Raw genomic sequence first — 19,785 nt, forward strand, 5'->3', positions numbered from 1 at the left:
CTCTCTCTCACTGTCCACTCTGCCTGTCAAAAAAAAAAAAAAAAAAAAAAAAAGTGGGCCTCTATAAACCTAAGAGGGATATACCCTGAAACCACAGCATTCTGCATTTCTCTGTCAGTGAAAAACTGATATTTGAACCATACAAACAGCCCCATAAAGTCTATTTGAGACAGAATCAAATATGTGATAATATATCAAAATTGAGAAACACAAAAAAGCACTTGGTTGAAGAGATAACTCACAGCATTTTATTTAAATTAATCCATTTCATTCAGTAACCTGATAGCACGGTCCCCAGCACCACCAATATTAGTCATTATTATTTCTCTTTGGAAAGGACTTCTTAAAAACTGGGTTTGATTTCCATGATGCTTAACTCCATGGTCAAAAATGTGGTTCCTTAGTGAAAAGCAACTCATAATCACAAGAGAACTAGAGAAAAACTTTAAGACAAATACCACCAGAAATAATTCATAGTCCATATTCTTTTTTCTTTAAAAGACAGAGCAAGCAAGACAGCAATCTTCCATCCACTGGTTCACTCTTCAAATAACCACAGTGGCTGGGGCGGGGCCAAGCTGAAGCCAGGCCCAGAACTTCTTTTGGGTCTCCCACGAGGCTGCAGGCCAAGGACTTGGGCCATCCACTGCTGCTTTCCCAGGCACATTATTAGCAGAGAGCTGGATCAGAAACGGAGCAGTTGGGTCTGGAACCAGTGCCCATATGTGATGTGGAGGTTTAATGTGCTATGCAACAGGGTCGGTGGCCCCAGTCCATAATCTTTTATATTGTGGTTTCAATTGGAAGCTCTCTTTTGGGGGAGGTAGTTGTTTCTCATAAATGTCTGCTTAATACAAATAACTTGCCCCCTCCCCATATTATGGAAGGGGTATGAAGACTAGTCCAAAGAGAACAAGTAAGCCATCCTCTAGGGAAGGAGGCCTAATGGCTCCTAATGGTGACAGAGTCATCCCACCAGTCAACAGTAGTAAGATATATCCACCAGAATGGAAGACACTAACTTGATGGATAAACTGTGAGCTAGACTCTTCAGAGCTGGAGGAAGACACTTGGAGTCTGGAGACAGTGATGGAGAACATGAAAGCATGAAAAAGAGACAGGTTTCCCACCGGGAGTCTCACCAAGTGGTGACACAGTCAGCCAAAGGTCTTGCGGCTGTCTTTTGAGAGGACAGTGTATGGAATGAGTCCTGTAGTTTTCACATAAAAATTGGAATGATAATGAACGAGTAGAAAGTGAAGTCAGCAATCAACACTGGTCAAACAACTCCGTGCACGGCAGGGGGACAGGTAAGGTGGGGGAAGTAGAGCTAAGCTGCACCCTGAGCTGGAGCAGCAATCAACCCCTGCGAGCCACAGGGCACCGTGTCCCGGGGTCCAGTGTAGGGAAAGGACACTTCGGTCAGCAGCAGGGAAGGCCACCAGCCCTGATTCTCAGCGTGCCTCTATGTGATCACTCAGTCTGCCCGTTCCAACTTCCTTATTTTTCTCTGTAATTTGAGAAACAGAAGTTTGAAAGGGTAAGATTCTACCTTAGAGGTGCCTAACAAATGTATAAGGAACTGATGTATTGTAGAAGTGTCCCTACATCTTGGTCCAGAAAGATGGAGAGAATTTAAGGGAAGGAGAGCTAACATGGTGGTAGTGCGGCCAAGATGTTTTAACAAGAAGGAAAGGAGCAAAGAAAAACCAACAAGCAAATCTAGCAAGCGTGTGTCTCAGCCCAGATGACAGCAGAGCCCACAATGCCAGAGGCCCTCAAGAAGGTGGGGGGGAAGCCCTCTTCTGTGCTGAGTCCGCAGAGCTGAAGGCTAAAATCTTTTCCTAGTTCCTTAATTTACTTGTAAACTTGTATTTACTTTTCCTATTTCCTTGTTAACTAACTGGTCTATTCAAGCTCAACCACAGCATATTATACGAAAAATGAGTAACTGCAGGGTCCTAGATAGCTTTGAGGGACACTTTTTACAAAATAGAAATATCATTGAGTGAAAATGGCAGTCCCCGTCACCCTGGAAAGGTGTCTGAATTAAGTAGAGGCAACTTCTGTATATTTGCTTTTAATTTTGTTTTTGGCGCTTTGGTCTGTAAGCAATCAAGATGGAAAGAGATGCTATCCCAAAGAAGAAAGTCTGTAGGAACCAGAGTAGCTGAGCCCGACCATTTGTGATTCCTTTATACCTAAAAAAAAAAAAAAAAAAAAAAAAAAAGTACAAAATATAAGCACCATAATTTTGATCTTATGGTTTCACAGGAAGCATTGTTTATTTATTTATTTATTTATTTGACAGGCAGAGTGGACAGTGAGAGAGAGACAGAGAGAAAAGTCTTCCTTCCTCTGTTGGTTCATCCCCCAATGGCCGCTGCGGTGGGCGCACCACGCTGATCCAAAGCCAGGAGACAGGTGCTTCTCCCGGTCTCCCATGTGGGCGCAGGGCCCAAGCACTTGGGCCATCCTCCACTGCACTCCCGGGCCACAGCAGAGAGCTGGCCTGGAAGAGGAGCAACCAGGACAGAACCGGCGCTCAGACTGGGGCCAGAATCTGGGGCGCCGGCACCGCAGGCAGAGGATTAGCCCAGTGTGCTGCGGCGCTGGCCTTATTCTTTTTTAATTTTTATACTTTTTCTATACTTCCATCTGTCTACCACCTCCCCACCCTGGTTTTTTAACTTAAAGGGGCAATTTATTTTTTCTCTTCCTTGCTTCCTAATAAATGTATTTAGGATGGTACACTATTCCTTGGAACTAGTCTGGCTACTGTCCAGGTAGAGCAGGGTAGAGCATTATAAAATGGTTTCTCATGAGATGACTGGAAAGGAGATGGGCACTGGTATGGCTTCAGAGCAAGTGTCTGAAGATGTGAAGATTTGTACCAGATGTGAATCCCAGCTTGGCCACCCGCCAGCTGTGTCCTGGGCACATCACTAGTAGCTCTCAGAAACAGTATTCTCATGTGAAAAACAGTCATAGTAGTAGTATCTGTCCCACTTGGTTTATGAGATATATACACAAACTGCTTAGGAAAGAAACTGGAACATAGTGTTACTATACAGTCATTCAACTGTCTGAAAGCTCAACAGAAAATGATTCAGCTTAAGTGAACGGCTTGCTGTAGGCTCATGTGTATGTAATTAAGTCTCACTTGCATAAACCTTTTATTTAAAGCAAACTTTATATGCATATATACAAATGGTTTTTTTCTATCAATAAATTAAAGGATAAAGATTATACATTTTAATAATGCAAAAAATAGGGGTCAGTGCTGTGGCATAGTGGGTAAAGCTGCCGCCTGCAGAGCTGCTTTCCCATACGGGCACAGGTTTGAGTCCCGACTGCTCCACTTCAGATCCAGCTCTCTGCTGTGGCCTGGGAAAGCAGTAGAAGATGGCCCAACTCCTTGGACCTCTTTACCCATGTGGGAGACCCAGAAGAAGTTCCTGTCCTGGCTTTGGATAGGCCCAGCTCCAGCTGTTGTGGCCAACTGGGGAGTGAATCAGCGGATGGAAGACTCTCTCTCTCTCTCTGCCTCTCTTTCTCTTTCTGTGTAACTCTGACTTTCAAATAAACTAATAAATCCAAAAAAATGCAAAAATATCTGATAAGTTTCAACATCCATTCTTCAAAGTTCTTAGCAGACTTAGATATACAGTCGAACATCCTCATTTTGACAGAGGAGATCTATAAAACTCTAGAATAAACATGATGCAAGGACACTGACAGCTTGGCGATCAGGAACCAGGCATCATGTCCACTTCTAGGCAACATGCACTGGAAGTATGAGTTAGTACAACAGGGAAGAAACACAAAGCAAAGGGACTGAACTGAGAAGAAAAAATAAAACTGTTTCTAGAGACACTTGAATGATGACTAGAAAACTGAAAATAATCTATAGATGAACTATTAGAATTAATAAATGAATTTTTAAGGTTGCTACGTATAAGGTCAATATATAAAACTGACTATATGCATATATGCTACCATCAAACAATGATAAAATGAAGGAAAAGTCACTTATAACAACATCTGAAAGTACAGGAAGCTGGATATTAACCAAATAAAGAATAGGAAAAACATCACAAAACTCTAAGGAAATGGAGACAAATCATTTTTCCTGGTTTAGAAGACTTAATAACGGAAATATGCCATTCTGCTACAAATTAATTCATATGGTCAATCTAATAAAAATGCCAACAGATAAATTTTTCATCTTTGAAGCACATGACAATGCATAAGGCTGTGCAAAGGCCCAGGAACAGGTAACTCTGAACAAGGTGAGAGGACGTGCTCCATCAGGTGTCAGTGATTACAAAGCTACTACTGTAAGATAATGTTATGCTGGCCCAAGGACAAAGAAGCAAACCAACAGAAAAGAACAGTGAGTTCAGAAACACAGACATATATGTGGCTATAAGCTACAGCACATTAATGAAGAGTGAAAGTCTCAAGAAGTGGCTTGGGGAAAACAGGGCATCCATATAGAAATATTAAGATAAAGTTGAATACTTGCCTCTCACAAAAAGTCAGTTCCAGGTAGATTAAAGACCTAAGACCCAGGGAGTAGAATTTAGCCCAGTGATAAAAAATCTGCCTCCCACATCACAGTGCTGATTGCTCAAGCAGTAGGGTCCCTGCCTTGTGGGAGACCTGGATTGCAAAGGCAGACCTGGATTGCTTTCCTGGAGCCTAACTTTGGCCCTGGCCCAGCTCCAGCTACTGGAGATATCTGGAGCATGAGTGAGTGGAGTGGAGTTCTCTCTCTCAAACAAAACTAAACAATAATTAACAAAAGAAAAATGTTTTTTAAAGTTAAATATTCACTGCTAGTTTAGCTAAATGAATTCTGGAATATACAACTAGAGGAATAGTTTGCAAAATTTAAAACTATTCACCAAACTTCATAAAAAATTATTTTATTTGAAATAAAGGCAGAAAGGCTGAGAGGGAGAGAGAGAAAGAAACTGATTTCCTACCTGCTGGATCACTCTCAAATGCCACCAACAGCCAGGACTGGAGCAGGCTGAAGCCAGGAGCTGAGAACTCGGTCAGTATCTGGGTCTGTCACATGAGTGGTAGGGACCCATGGGCTTGAGGCATCATCTGAGGCCTCCGAGGGTGTGCATCAGCAGGAAATTGGAATTAAGACCAGAGCCAGGATCTGATTCCTGGCACTTTGATATAGGATGGGGCTGTCCCATGTAGCATCATTAAAAAAAAAAAAAAGTATTTATTTGAAAGTCAGAGTTACACAGAGAGAGGAGAGGCAGAGAGGTCTTCCATCCGATGGATCACTCCTCAATTGGCTGCAACGGCCGGAGCTGCACCGATCCGAAGCCAGGAGCCAGGAGCTTCCTCCGGGTCTCCCTCACAGCTGCAAGGGCCCAAGGACTTGGGCCATCTTCCACTGCTTTCCCAGGCCCGAGCAGAGAGCTGGATGGGAAGTGGAGGAGCCAGGACTCCAACCAGCACCCATATGAGACGCCGGCATTGCAGGTCTCGGAGGCTTTACCTGCTACACCACAGTGTCGTCCCTCAAGTAGCATCTTCACTGCAGGGCCAAGTGCCTGCCTTCAAGGTTATTTTAAAAACATGGCAGGGGAAAAAAAAAAAAAAAAACATGGCGGGGCCGGTGCTGTGTCCCCGCTGCTCCACTTCGCATCCAGGTCTTTGCTATGGCTGGGAAAGCAGTAGAAGATGGCCCAAGTGCTTGGGCCCGCACCCGCATGGGAGACCCGGAAGAAGCTCCTGGTTCCTTTTTTTTGGATCAGTGCAGTACTGGCCATTGCAGCCAACTGGGGAGTGAACCAGAGGGTGGAAAACCCCCCTCTCTCTCTCTGTGTCTGCTTCTCTCTCTGTGCAACTCTTTCATATAAATACAATAAATCTTTAAAATGAAATACAAAAAAAAAAAACATGGCAAAGTGCTTAAGTGTATGATTATGGCAGATATAAAGTCAAACATATAGTCCAATCTTATCTCTGGTTAAAAGAAATTCAGAAAGGTATGTATTTTTAAAACATGGGATTTAAGAGACTATATTATAGCCTGATTGTGTCCTTGAGCTTCTGCTTAGGGACTGGCACATGGAGGGTGCTTAGTAAATGTTAGTTTCCTGCCACGTCCAAGGTCATTTCTGTATCTACATACAGCTCAAAGTACTCTTTCCTACAGGATGATGACTGGATTAAAAATTACCAGGTATGGATCAAAACAAAAGGGAACTCAACAAAATATTACAAGTAGTTATTCCTGGGCAGTAGGATTTGGGAAGCTCCAAAGTTATACCATGTCTTCATGTATTCTTGCATTCAAATTTATTTACTCTTTCATTGATCTCACAAATCAAAAGGAGTATTAATTCTGATTTATAGTGAGCTATGGCACATTCTAACACGTTAGATCCTTAAAGGACTGGTTTTAGGAACACAGTAAGAGAGACGCAACCTCCCTGGGCTTGTTCCCCTTCTCCCTTCAAAGAAGTGTACAACACAACACAGTCTTTTGGTTTTCATTAGAGGCTCCAAATGCCAGTCACAAGAGCTGTCAAGCTGTGGGGCTGGGCCAAACATCCTCGGCTAAGACCTCAGGGAGGCCCAAGAGGCCACTGGGAAGGAGTCTCAGAACACTTGGGCATTTCCTACCACAGTCTCAAGCCCAGAGAACAGTTTCAACAAAGCCACCTGGAAATCCCCTTGCACTCTGGCAAAGGGCGACTGTGTCACTCCAAAGCACAGAGATGGGTTCAGCCTGCCCAGTGGGAGAGTAAAGGAACAGGACTTCACGGAGGACCCCACTAGCAGACGGTCCCGGAGGGGAGAACAAATTGTCCAAAAGTACAAAGAATCTTTTTCAGTACTCTCACATAGTAGTCACCTACAGTAGCATCTGCTGAGTAGGGTCTGTTTGGGGGCTTTTAACTTGCATTTAGCTCCAGAATTACCTGCAGACCTTCCAGAAAGAACAGACTTGTAGGTCTGAAGCAAGACCTGCCAGATCAATTTTTCTGGTGGAAACCAGACATGTACAGTGAAACAGCTCCTCAGGTGGTTCACTGTGGCATCAAGATAGGAGATTACTGGCCTAGGAAAGTAACTCAGCTCTTTCGCACACTAGGAGGCAGACTCCTAATCTTTTGTTCTAGGTGCTGCTGTACAGACAATTAAAAAAAGTTAAAAAAAAAAAATAACAATCAGCCTAATGCACTAACGGAGTAAATAATAACTAACACAAACTAAATGGACTCACTCACCGAACATTTACTGAGTATTCCTGCGTCAGGCCCAGTATCAGGCATGGGTACTCCACACTACCTCAGAGTGCTCTCAGCCTAGGCGTGCATGACTTATTTAAATGTGGTGGCTCAGCTTCTACCAGATACCGCGAGAAAGGTGACCAGGACCTAAATAATGACTTACTTGCACAGCACCATGGCATACAAGGACTCTGCCACGTGAATCATCCAGGCAAACCAATACCTGAAACAACAACAACAAAGAGGTTCAGTTGCCCTTGGCACACCAGCATCCTACATTCAGGTGTATGATTCGAGTCTCGGTAACTCTGTTTCTGAGTCAGCTTCTGGCCAATGCACACCCTGACAGACAGCAGGTGATGGCTCAAGTACTTGGATTCTTGCCATCACGTGGGAGACCTGAATGGAGTTTCTGGCTCTGCCTTTGGCCTAGTCCAACTCTGGCTGTTGTGGGCATCAGGGGGAGCGAAATCAGTGTATGGAAAATTTCTCTGTATCAAAGAAAAAGAAAATTTTCATAAGGATTTATTTATTTATTTGAAAGGCAGGGTTACAGAGAGGCAGAGGCTGAGAGAGAAAGAGCGAGGTAGAAGCCTTCCATGTGCTGGTTCACTCTCCAGATACCTACAATAGCTGAAACTGGGCCAATCACAAGCCAGGAGCCAGGAGCTTCTTCCAGGTCCCCCACATGGGTGTAGGGGCCCAAGCACTTGGCCATCTTCTGCTGCTTTCCCAGGCCATAGAAGAGAGCTGGATTGGAAGTACAGCAGCCGGGACTCGAACCGGCAACCATAAGGGATGCCGACACTGCAGGTGGCGGCTTTACCTGCTAATGCCGGCCCCAAACCTATTTCTACAAGTCAGTCTAGTTTAAGGGGGGGATTGTCTGATGATAAAATCTAACAGAAATCTGGAAAGATTCCTAAACGTGAACTAGCGCCATTCTTCACTACCTAAAGGCAACTGCAGGCCTTCAAGGTCTCCAGCGAGACCAGCGTGTTGTTTCTGCAGCTCTCCTTACCCGTTGTGCAGGAGGGTGTGATGATGGTCCACCAGGTACTGAGTGAACGAGCCCAGGAGCCCAAGGCTCTCATAAGGGATGCTCTGCGGCCAGAGGACAACCCACTGAAAGAGAACCAGAGGCACAGAGAAACCATTAGGGCACCTGAAGACCGGCAGGTAGGAAAGAACACTGATTCTACCAAAGTAACTACCGGGGAAACAGGGTCTGAAGGAGGGCACCTGAATCTCCCTCCTGTATTTCTAAAAAGCAGCTCCAATGGATGTGTGCCACAAAGAAACGAGGTGATGATCAGGCTCCGTGCACTGGCGGAGCGGATCCGATTTTTCATGAATTCCACCCCAAACATTATTTCCTAGACTTGTAGGAGTCTGCGTGCTTTGGCCAGCTTCTGTCCTGCAAGCGGTGGCTTGGGCTCAATCTCGCAGTTAGAATCATGCTCTTCCACTCTTGCACACCACGCAGACACACTCGGAAAATCAGGCTCGCGAAGGATTAACAGCAACTCCTCGTTCATGTAAGGTTTTTGTGGTGACCTTACCAACTCCTCCTCAGGCTCTGTTACAAGCCTTTCTGTGAATCACTGTCAACCCCTCCAAAGTTTAGTGCTCCACTTAGATCTGCACCAAAGGCAACAGTACTCCCAGGATGCTGTTTAAAGCCCAATATTCCAATAAAGTATAACATATCACTGCGGCCTCCTAACCGCGCGGTGGAGAGGGGCTGGCATCTGCCAGTTCCACTAAATTCCAACTCGAATCTTCAGTTTCCCAGCTTGTGTGTTCGAACAGGGTCGCGGGATCCTGGCACAGAAAGGGCACTCGGGAAAACTAGAGTCCCACGCCTCCATCCTGCACACGGCGAAAGGAGGGCGGAGGTGGTCAGAGCGACGCCGCTGTGGAAATGACACCCGTCCAGGTTCCAGGATCTCCCGGGAAAGATCCAAAACAGCTTCGCCTTCCTCCTACATGATACCGGTTTTCCCCAACCGGTTTCCGGGCGTCTTTCCCGTTCGTTATCCTGGAAGTGAGACGAAAGTCACTCCTCCCCGCAGTAGAGCTGTCCTCCTGCTGTCACACCGGTTCTTGCTCACCAGTGAAATCCGAGCCATCCCTTGGCTTTATCCGCCGTTTTCCAAGCAACTCCCCCTGCTTCAAACACTCTAAACCTTCTAAAACCCGGCTTAGCTTCCGCTGGCGTTCGTAACCTAGGCAACCGCACGGTGCGCATGCGCACTGACGCCGTTCCCACGGCGCCCCTCGCGCTAGGACAGCCCGGAGGGCCAAAACACAGGCGCCCGCGTCCGCGCCCCGCGCCTCACCGCAAAGTATCCCAGCCCCAGCCCCGTGACCAGCGAGGGCAACGGGCTGGCCGTCCGGAAGTAGGCGGTAGCATCCCTTGCGGCCTTCGAGTTCGCCAGCACCATCGTGAAACACCCAGGCGCTCAGTCCGCAGGTGGGGAGTGTGCCCGCCCCCACCTGAGGAAAGTAGGCCAACCGGTTTCGCAGGGCCTCCAACACCTGCCAAAAGCCTTGGCAGCCGACTGCGCCTGCGCCTCCTTTCGGGTTCTGGCTTCCCTCCCCGCTGGGAGGCGAGAGAGCGAGAACTGCGCCTGCGCGGCCTCTCCTCCAAAGGAGGCGGAGGCCTGGGTGACAGGAGCGCTCGCTCCAGGCGGTTGTCCCAACTCGGTTGCCCCTACCGTGTAGTAGCCAAAGGAGAGCGTGATGACCGCCAACCAGAACACACTGCCCCTCTGGAAGTAGGCCGCGTTGCCTGCCGCCATCGCCATCGCCATCGCCATCGCCGCAGCTCCTTACTGGGGTGCGCGGCCGGCTCTGCTCCCAGTGCAGTGGATGTAGGGCCAGTAGGGGCGGGCCTGGGCGGCTGCTCCGCCCAACCCGCGAGGAGGGAGGAGGGCCCCGGGCTTGCCAAGCAAGGGGGTGGCCCGACCAGCCCTGTCTTGGCCTGGTCATTATCTGTAGGGGACACCCTTTCCAAGCGTCGCTCTCTGTAACGCTGTCTTTCCAATACATACATGTTTTTTAAAGAAAGATAAATAGGGGCCGGCGCTGGGTGCAGTGGAATAGGCCACCACCTGTGGCCCTGGCATCCACATATTATAGGCATCCCTGAACTATGACCACTTGACCATGACGGATGTTTTTGATTGCTGTCAAATTTGATTTGTCAGTATATTAAAAATTTTCCATCTATGTTCATCAGAGATATTTGTCTGTAGTTTTTTGTTGTTGTGTTCTTGTCTGGCTTGAGTATCAGGGTAAGGCTGGCCTCCAGGAACGAGTTTAATTTTATGTAAGGTATACAAATTTCATGTATTTCATATATACAGATTTAGGAGCATGGTGATCCTTCCCACCCACGCTCCCATCCTTCTTCCTCCTCCCTCTCCTAGTCCCAATCTTAATTTTTTTTTTTTTTTGACAGGCAGAGTAGACAGAGAGAAAGAGAGAAAGGTCTTCTTTTACCGTTGGTTCACCCTCCAATGGCCGCCATAGGTGGCACACCGCGCTGATCCGATGGCAGGAGCCAGGTACTTCTCCTGGTCTCCCATGGGGTGCAGGGCCCAAGCACTTGGGCCATCTTCCACTGCACTCCCTGGCCACAGCAGAGAGCTGGCCTGGAAGAGGGGCAACTGGGACAGAATCCGGTGCCCTGACCGGTACTAGCACCCAGTGTGCCGGCGCACAAGGCGGAGGATTAGTCTAGTGAGCTGCGCCACCAGCCATCGAATCTTAATTTTTACAAAGATTTATTTTCAGTTTACTTTATACTCATTATCCCTACACTAAGTAAAGAGTTCAACAAACTGTAGAGACAAGGGCTGTAAACCATCATTGCATCTGAGTGTCAATTTCACTTCTATAGATTACCTTTTAGGTACTCTTAGTTACCATAGGCAGAGTGACAGAGATGGGAGGCAGGAGAGAGAGAGACAGAGACAACCACTCCATGTTCTGGTGCATTCCCCAAATGCTCACAACAGCTGGGATGGGGCCAGCACCAGGCTGAAGCCACAGTCAGGAAGACTCCATCTGAGTTTCCCGTGTGGAGAAGAGGAACCCAAGTACTTGGACCCTCTGCTGCCTCCCAGGCACATTAGCAGGAAGCTGGGTTGGAAGCAGAGCAGCCAGGACTCGAACTCTCCTCTCCCACATGTAAATTCACACGTAGTGCAGCAGTAGAGGGCTGTCCAGTAGCGCCAGAGGAGTGTGATGAGATGTCTGCAGAGCAGGATGGGCATGTGCTGAGTCACAGCAAACACCCCACACTCTCCCAGTGTCATCGGATGGGGAGAACAACATGAAGAAAGCATCGTGCATCAGGAGAATTAGGGTAGTTTTTGGTTGCTAGAAGAAACAATGTGAAATTAAATTTTGTTGCTAGAAGAAACTGTGAAATTGTCCGCAGATCAAAACTCTTCTGATTCCATATTCCACTCAATGCAGGGCTGTCCCTGCCTTTCCAGACAAGAGGTTAATTACCCTGATTGGCAGGTGGGCACAGAGGTGTGGTCAGATAGGGGCATGAGGTCACTCGGGGTGGGGTGGAGGCCTGATCTTCCAGCTCACAAATGTGATCAATTTTTATTTATTTATTTATTTGAAAGTTAGAGTTACACAGAGAGAGGAGAGGCAGAAAGAGAGAGAGAGAGAGAGAGAGAGCGAGCGAGCTTCCATTGCCGGTTTCACTCCCTAATTGGCCACAATGGCCATAGCTGTGCTGATCTGAAGCCAGGAGCCAGAATCTCCCCCAACACCCCACCCCCAGTCTCATCGGGTCCAGGGACCCAAGGACTCGCTCCATCCTCCACTGCCTTCCAAGGCCATAGTAGAGAGCTGGATCGGAAGTGGAGTAGCCAGTTCTGAAACTGGCGCCCATATGGGATACTGCACTCCAGGCCAGGTCCTTAGCCTACTGTGCTACAGCGCTGGCCCCAGGAGGTGGTATTGAGATGTGGGTGGGACCAGGGCGGTTTCTTGCCCAAGGGTGTAAAGCTCAAATCATTGTGATGACTGATGATGATGATGCTCAGTAGGTTTCCTGCAGGAATTGGGTATGGAGGACATTCGTTCATAACTGCTTCATGGTTAGGTGAGATGTGGCACAGAGTAAAAAAGTAATGTTGGCTGTTGTTCTTACTATTGTTGCAGTCTAGTGGATTAAGCATTGAGATGTCTGAGAAAGGGTCAAGCAGGTAGCTAAAGTTGGGTTTGGGAAAATGCACATTCATTGCTGGCGCCACGGCTCACTAGGCTAATCCTCTGCCTGTGGCGCTGGTACTCCAGGTTCTAGTCCAGTTGGAGCGCCGGATTCTGTCCCAGTTGCTCCTCTTCCAGTCCAGCTCTCTGCTGTGGCCTGAGTAGAGAGTGGAGGATGGCCAGGAAAGCGCCTGGCTCCTGGCTTTGGATCGGCGCAGTGCTCTGGCTGTAGTGGCCTTTGTAGGGTGAACCAATGGAAGGAAGACCTTTCTCTGTGTCCCTCTCTCACTGTCTAACTCTGCTTGTCAAAAAAAAAAAAAAAAAAAAAAGAAAGAAAGAAAGAAAGAGAAAAAGATAAAGAAACTGCAATCTCATTAAGTGGGCATTTGACAGAAAATCATTAGGAAAACTCAGTGTGCTGGAAGTCAGTTTGATGAATCACCAGTTTACAGTTTACCGGATTCACCAAACTGATGGGCTGTGGCTTTAACATGTCAGGTCATGGAAAAAAATGCTACATTAAAAGAAAAAAAGATTTATTAGGGCCAGTGTTGTTCACTAGGTTAAGCTGCTGCTTGCGATACTAGCATCCCATATGGGCATCCATTTGTTTCCCAGTGGTGCCACTTATTGTTAAAGATGTATTTATTTATTTGAAAGGCAGAGAGGCAGAGGCAGAGAGGGAGAGAAAGAGAGGTCTTCCATCCGCTGGTCCTCTCCCCAGATAGCCACAACGGCTGGAACTCCGCTTCTGATCCAGCTCCCTGCTAATGTGCCTGGGAAAGCAGCAGAGGGTGATCCAGTTGCTTGGGCCCCTGTGTTGTACCTGAGTGAGTGTAAACAAAGGAGCACCACACATTGATAAAATTTGATGGTCCTTTATTGCCGGCGGTGGAGAGTGGGCTCATGCCCAAAAGAACTCTCGACCCTGAAGCCCAAAGCAACAGGGTTTATAAAGGCAAAAACTGCAAAATTGGGATGGGAATACATGGTTGCTAGGATCGGGGGGAATACATGGTTATGGGGGTCAAGCTGACCTAAAACCGATGCGAAACGAGTATCAATTATAATCTTGACAATGCCAGTTGCAATCTTAACAATTTCAATTATAATCTTGACATTAATCCAGGTATTCATTTTAATCATATGTAGGGCATAGACAAATTGCATTTTTATCATTAACCCAGGTGCAGCCTATCCACTTCCAAGCTTGAGCGATCATGCTAGGGGGTTTCTATGCTCTGCCTAGTGTGATGTAGTGGACTGCTATTGTTCAACTGTTTTAGACCATAGTTTCAGAGCAGAGCCTCACGGTGTGTGTGTGTGGGGGGGCACCTTCCCAGAATGGAGTCTCAGGTTCCCCAAAATGGAATCCCTACTGTCAAGGTGTTACTTCACCTGCACCCACATGGGATACCTGGATGAAGCTCCTGGCTTCTGCCTGGCCCAGGCTTGGCTGTTGCAGCCTTTTAGGAGTAAACCAGCAGATGGAAGATCTGTCTTTCCCTCTCTCTATGTAAGTCTACCTTTCAAATAATAATAAAGATTTATTTATTTATTTGAAGGCAGAGTTACAGAGACAAAGAGGGGGGAAGGGAGAGATATGGAGGTCGACATCTTTCATTACCAGTGCATGCCCCAAATGGGCACAATGGCCAGAGCTGAGTCAGGCTGAAGCCAGGAGCTTCTTCTAGTATCCTAAGTGGGTGCAGAGGCCCAAAGCGTTGGGCCTTCTTGCACTGCTTTTCCAGGCACATTAATAGGGAGCTGAATCAGAAGTGGAGCAGCCAGGAATCAAATTGATGTCCATGTGGGATGCTGGCATTGCAGACAGCAGCAGCCTAACCCACTGCACCCAACTCTGGCCTGAAAATGCTACATTTTGAACAGGTAAACCACGAACTGAACATAGGTTTGGACTTTAAGTTAAACTGTTGACATCACAGAAACAATGGGGGAAATGAATATATAAGTCATTGATCCCAAAAGTGAAAAAAATTCCAAACTTCTGGGAAATAATAATAATAATAAAAAGTCCAGAGAAAAGACATTTAGGAAACACAAGTCCACTCTGTAGAGCACCAGAATCTCAAGTTCATTTGTTACCGCACTTTGTTTTATTCTTTTTTTTTTTTTTTTTTTTTTTTTCACAGGCAGAGTGGACAGTGAGTGAGAGAGACAGAGAGAAAGGTCTTCCTTTGCCATTGATTCACCCTCCAATGGCCGCCGCGGCTGGCGCGCTGTGGCCAGCGCACCGCGCTGATCTGATGGCGGGAGCCAGGAGCCAGGTGCTTCTCCTGGTCTCCCATGGGGTGCAGGGCCCAAGCACCTTGGGCCATCCTCCACTGCACTCCCTGGCCACAGCAGAGAGCTGGCCTGGAAGAGGGGCAACCGGGACAGAATCCGGCGCCCCAACCGGGACTAGAACCCGGTGTGCCGGCGCCACAAGGCGGAGGATTAGCCTAGTGAGCCGCGGCGCCGGCTATTCTTTTTTAAACTGATGATCTTTATCAAAATTGTCATGCTGATAACTTGATTGTGGTCAAAGCATTTTCTTCCAGCATCACTGGGAACTCTTCCTGTAGCACTTGAAACAGGTGTCAGGCTGGCAGGACAGAGTTTTTCAGTTCTCAGACATGTAGAAGCCTGGTGGGAGCTCACAGTTGGCCAGTGGTGATTCTCCAAGGCCAAGCTGAACAGGAGTGGGAGCCAGGTCATAGAGCTGCCAGGAGTTCCCCCAAGTTCTGGCTTTTCCTTGTAGGTGATAATTGGGAGGCATGTGTTTCTAAAGTTCACCTGAATACTGATTTCAAGGACTATGTTTGTGCTGGTCACACCTACACGGCAGGGCTCAATACACAGGATTGGGTGTGTGTTGGTGTCATAGGCAGGCATATAGGAGAAGCTGTGGCTTAGCAGGTTATCGCCCTAGCCTGAAGCACTGACATCCCATATGGGTGCCAGTTTGAGAACTGGCTGCTCCACTTCTGATCCAGCTCTCTGCTGTGGGCTGGGAAAGCAGTGGAGGATGGCCCATGTCCTTGGGCCCTGCATACATGTGGGAGACCTGTAGGAAGCTCCTGGCTCCTGGCTTTGGATCTGCGCAGTTCCGGCCATTGCAGCCATCTGAGGAGTGAACCAACAGAGGCAAGATCTCTTTCTCTCTCTCTCTCTGGCTTTCAAATAAATAAATCACATTTTAAAGGTTTTATTTATTTATTTGAGAGATAGAGTTACAGAGAGAGAGAGGGAGAGACAGAGAGAAAAGTCTTCCATCTGCTGGTTTCCTCCCCAAATGGCTGAAACAGTAAGAGCTGGGCCAATCCAAAGCCAAGAGCCTGGAGCTTCTTCCTGGTCTCCCATGCGGGTGCTGGGGCCCCAGCACTTGGGTCATCTTCCACTGCTTTCCCAGGCCACAGCACAGAGCCAGATCTGAAGAGAAGCAGCTGGGACTGGAACTGGGATGCTGGTGATGCAGGTAGAGGCTCAGCCTACTATGCCCCAGCAACGCCTGTAAATCTTAACAAAGCAAGGTCAATGCACTACTCCGTGAACATCCCCCGAAGTCAAGGTCCACAGGAAAAATATGTAAACTCTCCTGAGTTGTTCAGGTAGAAAAAGAGAGATTGTGCAATAGAGGTTGATGATTTAGAAGGTGAACCCTAAGATTGGGCAGTGTGGGAGCTGGTATGTTGACCTTTGCCAGTGATGTCTAAATAATGGCATGAGAATAGAAGTGACTGCCTGGAGTTGGGGAGAGCATAAAAGCAAGTGAATTCACCTGGTCAAAATATTCTTTGAAACAAGTTTGATGGAAGAGGGAAAGGCACCATCTAGTGGAAATTCACGGTGCTGAGGTAATGAACTTTGAATTACAGGAAAAAAAAAAAAAAAAAAAAAAGCCAGGGAAACCGGGCTAGGTCCAACTTAATTTTTTTAAAGATTTAGTTATTTATTTGAAAGTCAGAGCTACACGGAGAGAGAAGAAGGGGGGAAGAGAGAGAGATCTTCCATCCTCTGGTTCACTCCCCAACTGGCCGCAATGGCTGGAGCTGCACTGATCTGAAGCCAGGAGCCAGGAGCTTCTTCCAGGCCTCCCATGCGGTGCAGGGACCCAAGCACTTGGGCCATCCTCTACTGCTTTCCCAGGCTGTAGCAGAGAGCTGGGTCAGAAGTGGAGCAGCCTGGACATGAACCAGTGTCCATATGGGATGCCGGCACGGCAGGCGGCAGCTCTCCCCACTATGCCACAGCATCGGCTCCCCAACTTAATTTTAGTTTGTTTTCTCTCAGCCCTAGTCTCCTTTCAGATGTCCAGTTCTCAAACTATTCTATGGAGGTTTTGGCTGTTTTGAATGAATTATTTCAATGATTTAATTACTGTATGATGTTAGACTTATATTGACTTTTTAAGATTTCTTTTATTTGAAAGAGCTACAGAGAGAGAGAGAGAGAGAGAGAGAGAGAGAGAGAGAGAGAGAGAGAGAGAATCTTCTTCCCAGATGGCTGCAACAGGCAAGGCTGGGCCAGGCCAAAGCCAGGAGCCTGGAGCTTCTTCTGAGTCTCCCATGTGGGTGGCAGTGTCCCAAGCCCTTGGGCCATCTTCCATTGCTTTCCCAAGCCATTAGCAGGGAGCTGCATGGGAAGTGCAGCAGCCAGGACATGAGCCAGCACCCGTGTGGGATGCTGCCATACCCACTATACCTTAATGCTGGCCCCTTATGCTGACTTCTGAAAACCATTTATTTTTGTGTACCTGAGAGGCTGAGTGAGAGAGAGCAAGAGAGAGAGAAACCTTCTGTTTGCTGGTTCACTCCCCAAATGTCTACAACAGCCAAAGCTGGGTCAGGCTGAAGCCAGGAACCTAGAAATGCATCCAGGTCTCCCAGTGTAGGCTATAGGGCCCATGCACCTGAGCCATCACCTGCTGCTTCCCCGGCTACTTTGGTGTGAAGCCGGATTGGGAGCAGAGTAACTGGGACTGGAACCCACACTCTGCTATGGGCTGGGGGCATCCTACGTGGCAGCTTAACAAGCTTTGCCACAATGCCTGCAGTCTTATATTCTTTAACGTCCTCATTCGCTGTGAGTCTCTGGCCTCAGCAGCCTCCAAACTCTCAGTTATCAGTTATCATTTGGCCAGGGCTAAATGAGAAAATTAGTTCCCATGGGTGTTCAGTGACTGGAGATACAAATGGAGATTTTGGAAATCCTGTTGTGCCTAGGGGGAGCTGTGTGTAGGGTGTGGCAGGGGCTGGAGAAGGGCTGGGTCTAAGGCGTGCCTAGGGTGGCCATCCCAGGTTTATATTAAATGAACGCTGTCCCAGCAGCCCTCACTTCACTGCCCAAGAAGACGGTCTCAGGAGGGCTCCCAGACATGGCTTCCAGTGGTGAGTTTCCATGTGTGGCTTTCGGCAAGGCCGGGTTCTCGCTGTCCTGGTGTTCTGTGGGGCTTTGAGCTTTCGTCTTTCAGAAGTGCAGGCTCGTGGTCCAGGGGCCACTAGTGTCACAGGTGTCATTGTCTCTGGCTACCGCCTGGCTGAATGCAGGGGTAGGATTTCCCAAAGGCTCAGGTGTTTAAAAATTAACCCAACTTGGGGTTGCCTTAAAAAGTTTTCTGCATTTTAAAGATGTACCTGGAAGTAGTTTAGGTAGAACAGTGTCTTGGGTTCCCTTCAGAATGAAGGGGTGGGAGATGTGGGGAAAGATGGGAAGGGTAGGGGGAGGAAACAGCCTTGGTGGTGTAATGCTGGAGCAGGGAACTTCACAGTGTCAGTGGAATAGTGGAATTCAGAAATGTTTTGGGGCAAACAAACTTTGAAACCAAGAATAGGTGTTTCATGATATTCGTTTCTCTGATGACTTCTTCTATTGGAGCCAAGTTAGATTCTTCAGGCAGCACCGGCCGTTGTGGCCATTTGGGGAATGAACCAATGGACGGAAGACCTTTCTCTCTGTCTCTCTCTCACTGAGTAACTCTGCTTGTCAAAAAATAAAATAAAATAAAATAAAATAAAATAAAATAAAAGCTGGAGTTCTGAAGTCTTGGGTTCTGGCCCTGACTTCTTTCTCTAAACAAGCACTGGGTGAGAGAAGTCCTGGGTCAGCGCCAGTCTGTCTGGCAGCTTGTGAGTGTGACATCTCAGTCAACTCGCAGAGGCCTCCCAGCTCTAGGAGGTGTTCAGAAAATCCTTGGAAAGTGCCCATGGTGCAGGGGGAGCCCTCTCAGCTCCTCACTCTGTCCTGGAGGCAAAATCCAAGGCCCCAGAACAATGGTGCCCTTAGGGTGTGAAGCCCTTCCAGAAGCTGCTCTGGACCACAGGGGAGGGAGGGGCCTCCCAGGTGAAGATTGTGGGCTCAGCTGCCAGTTTTACTGCTGAGATTTTATTTAAACAAACAAATTTGATTTCAAACAAAACAACAACCAGTGTGTTTTTAAAATGTGTGTTAAAGGTATACAAATTGCTGGTCAGAAATACTGGGAACTTTTCCTGTGGAGTTCTAGTGAGTGGCCGGGCTGGGGGTAGGGACCAGATACCCTGGAGCACCTCAGCGATAGATGCTCCCCAGGGAAGTTTTGCTGGGAGCAGAAAGCGCTCTTATCCCCTCTTTGCCTGTTCTGAAGGAAAGAGTGCCAACCAACAGTGTGTTCTCTGTTTGAATTTGGGTTTATACAAAATGCTTTACACCAATTATTCATATAATCAATATGTTTAAAAACATTTATTTATATTTATTTGAAAGGGATAGTTACAGAGAGATAGAGAGAGGGATCTTCCATCTACTGGTTCACTCCCCAAATGGCAGCAAACGGCCAGGGTTGGGCCAGGCTGAAGCCAGGAGCTTCTTCCCGGCCTCCCACATGGTGCAGGGGCCCAAGCACTTGGGTCATCCTCTTCTGCTTTCCCAGGGCTAAGCGGGGAGCTGGATGGGAAGTGGAGCATCTGGGACTTGAGCTGGCACCCATATGGCATGCTGGCACTGGAGGTAGAGGCTTAACTTGCCATGAAACAACACCAGCCCTGAATGTATAATTTTTTTTTTCCTTAACAGGCTGAGTTAGTGAGAGAGAAACAGAGAGAAAGGTCTTCCTTTTCCTTTGGTTCACCCCCAAAATGGGCGCTGCGGTCATCGCGCTGTGCCAATCCGAAGCCAGGAGCCAGGTGCTTCCTCCTGGTCTCCCATGTGGGTGCAGGGCCCAAGCACTTGGGACATCCTCACTGCCTTCCTGGGCCACAGCAGAGAGCTGGACTGGAAGATGGGCAATGGGGAC

The 19,785-nt window shown here is 47.7% G+C and overlaps 1 protein-coding gene across 9 annotated transcripts in view; it reads right to left on the reverse strand.

Moving 5' to 3' along the window:
- Positions 1-225: 225 nt before the first annotated feature.
- LOC127482759 (transmembrane protein 254) overlaps positions 226-19,785 on the reverse strand; it is a 162,306-nt gene continuing 142,746 nt past the window's right edge. For 4 of the 9 annotated variants that reach the window (XR_011382466.1, XR_011382464.1, XR_011382465.1 and 1 more), the window contains exons 5-7: positions 8,293-8,396; positions 7,435-7,494; positions 226-1,510 (exon numbers count right to left, since the gene is read on the reverse strand). Coding sequence is in view for 5 of the 9 variants with exons in the window: in XM_070057933.1 (XP_069914034.1) it covers positions 7,475-7,494; positions 8,293-8,396; positions 9,771-10,093 (447 nt within the window). In the remaining 4 variants the exon portion in view is untranslated. Of the gene's footprint in view, positions 2,202-7,434; positions 7,495-8,292; positions 8,397-9,613; positions 10,198-19,785 lie in introns of those variants that run through there. The other 5 variants (XM_070057937.1, XM_070057933.1, XM_070057935.1 and 2 more) reach the window with 5 other exon arrangements.

The sequence above is a fragment of the Oryctolagus cuniculus genome, chromosome 15 (assembly GCF_964237555.1).
Source record: "Oryctolagus cuniculus chromosome 15, mOryCun1.1, whole genome shotgun sequence".
Classification (NCBI taxonomy): Eukaryota; Metazoa; Chordata; class Mammalia; order Lagomorpha; family Leporidae; genus Oryctolagus; species Oryctolagus cuniculus.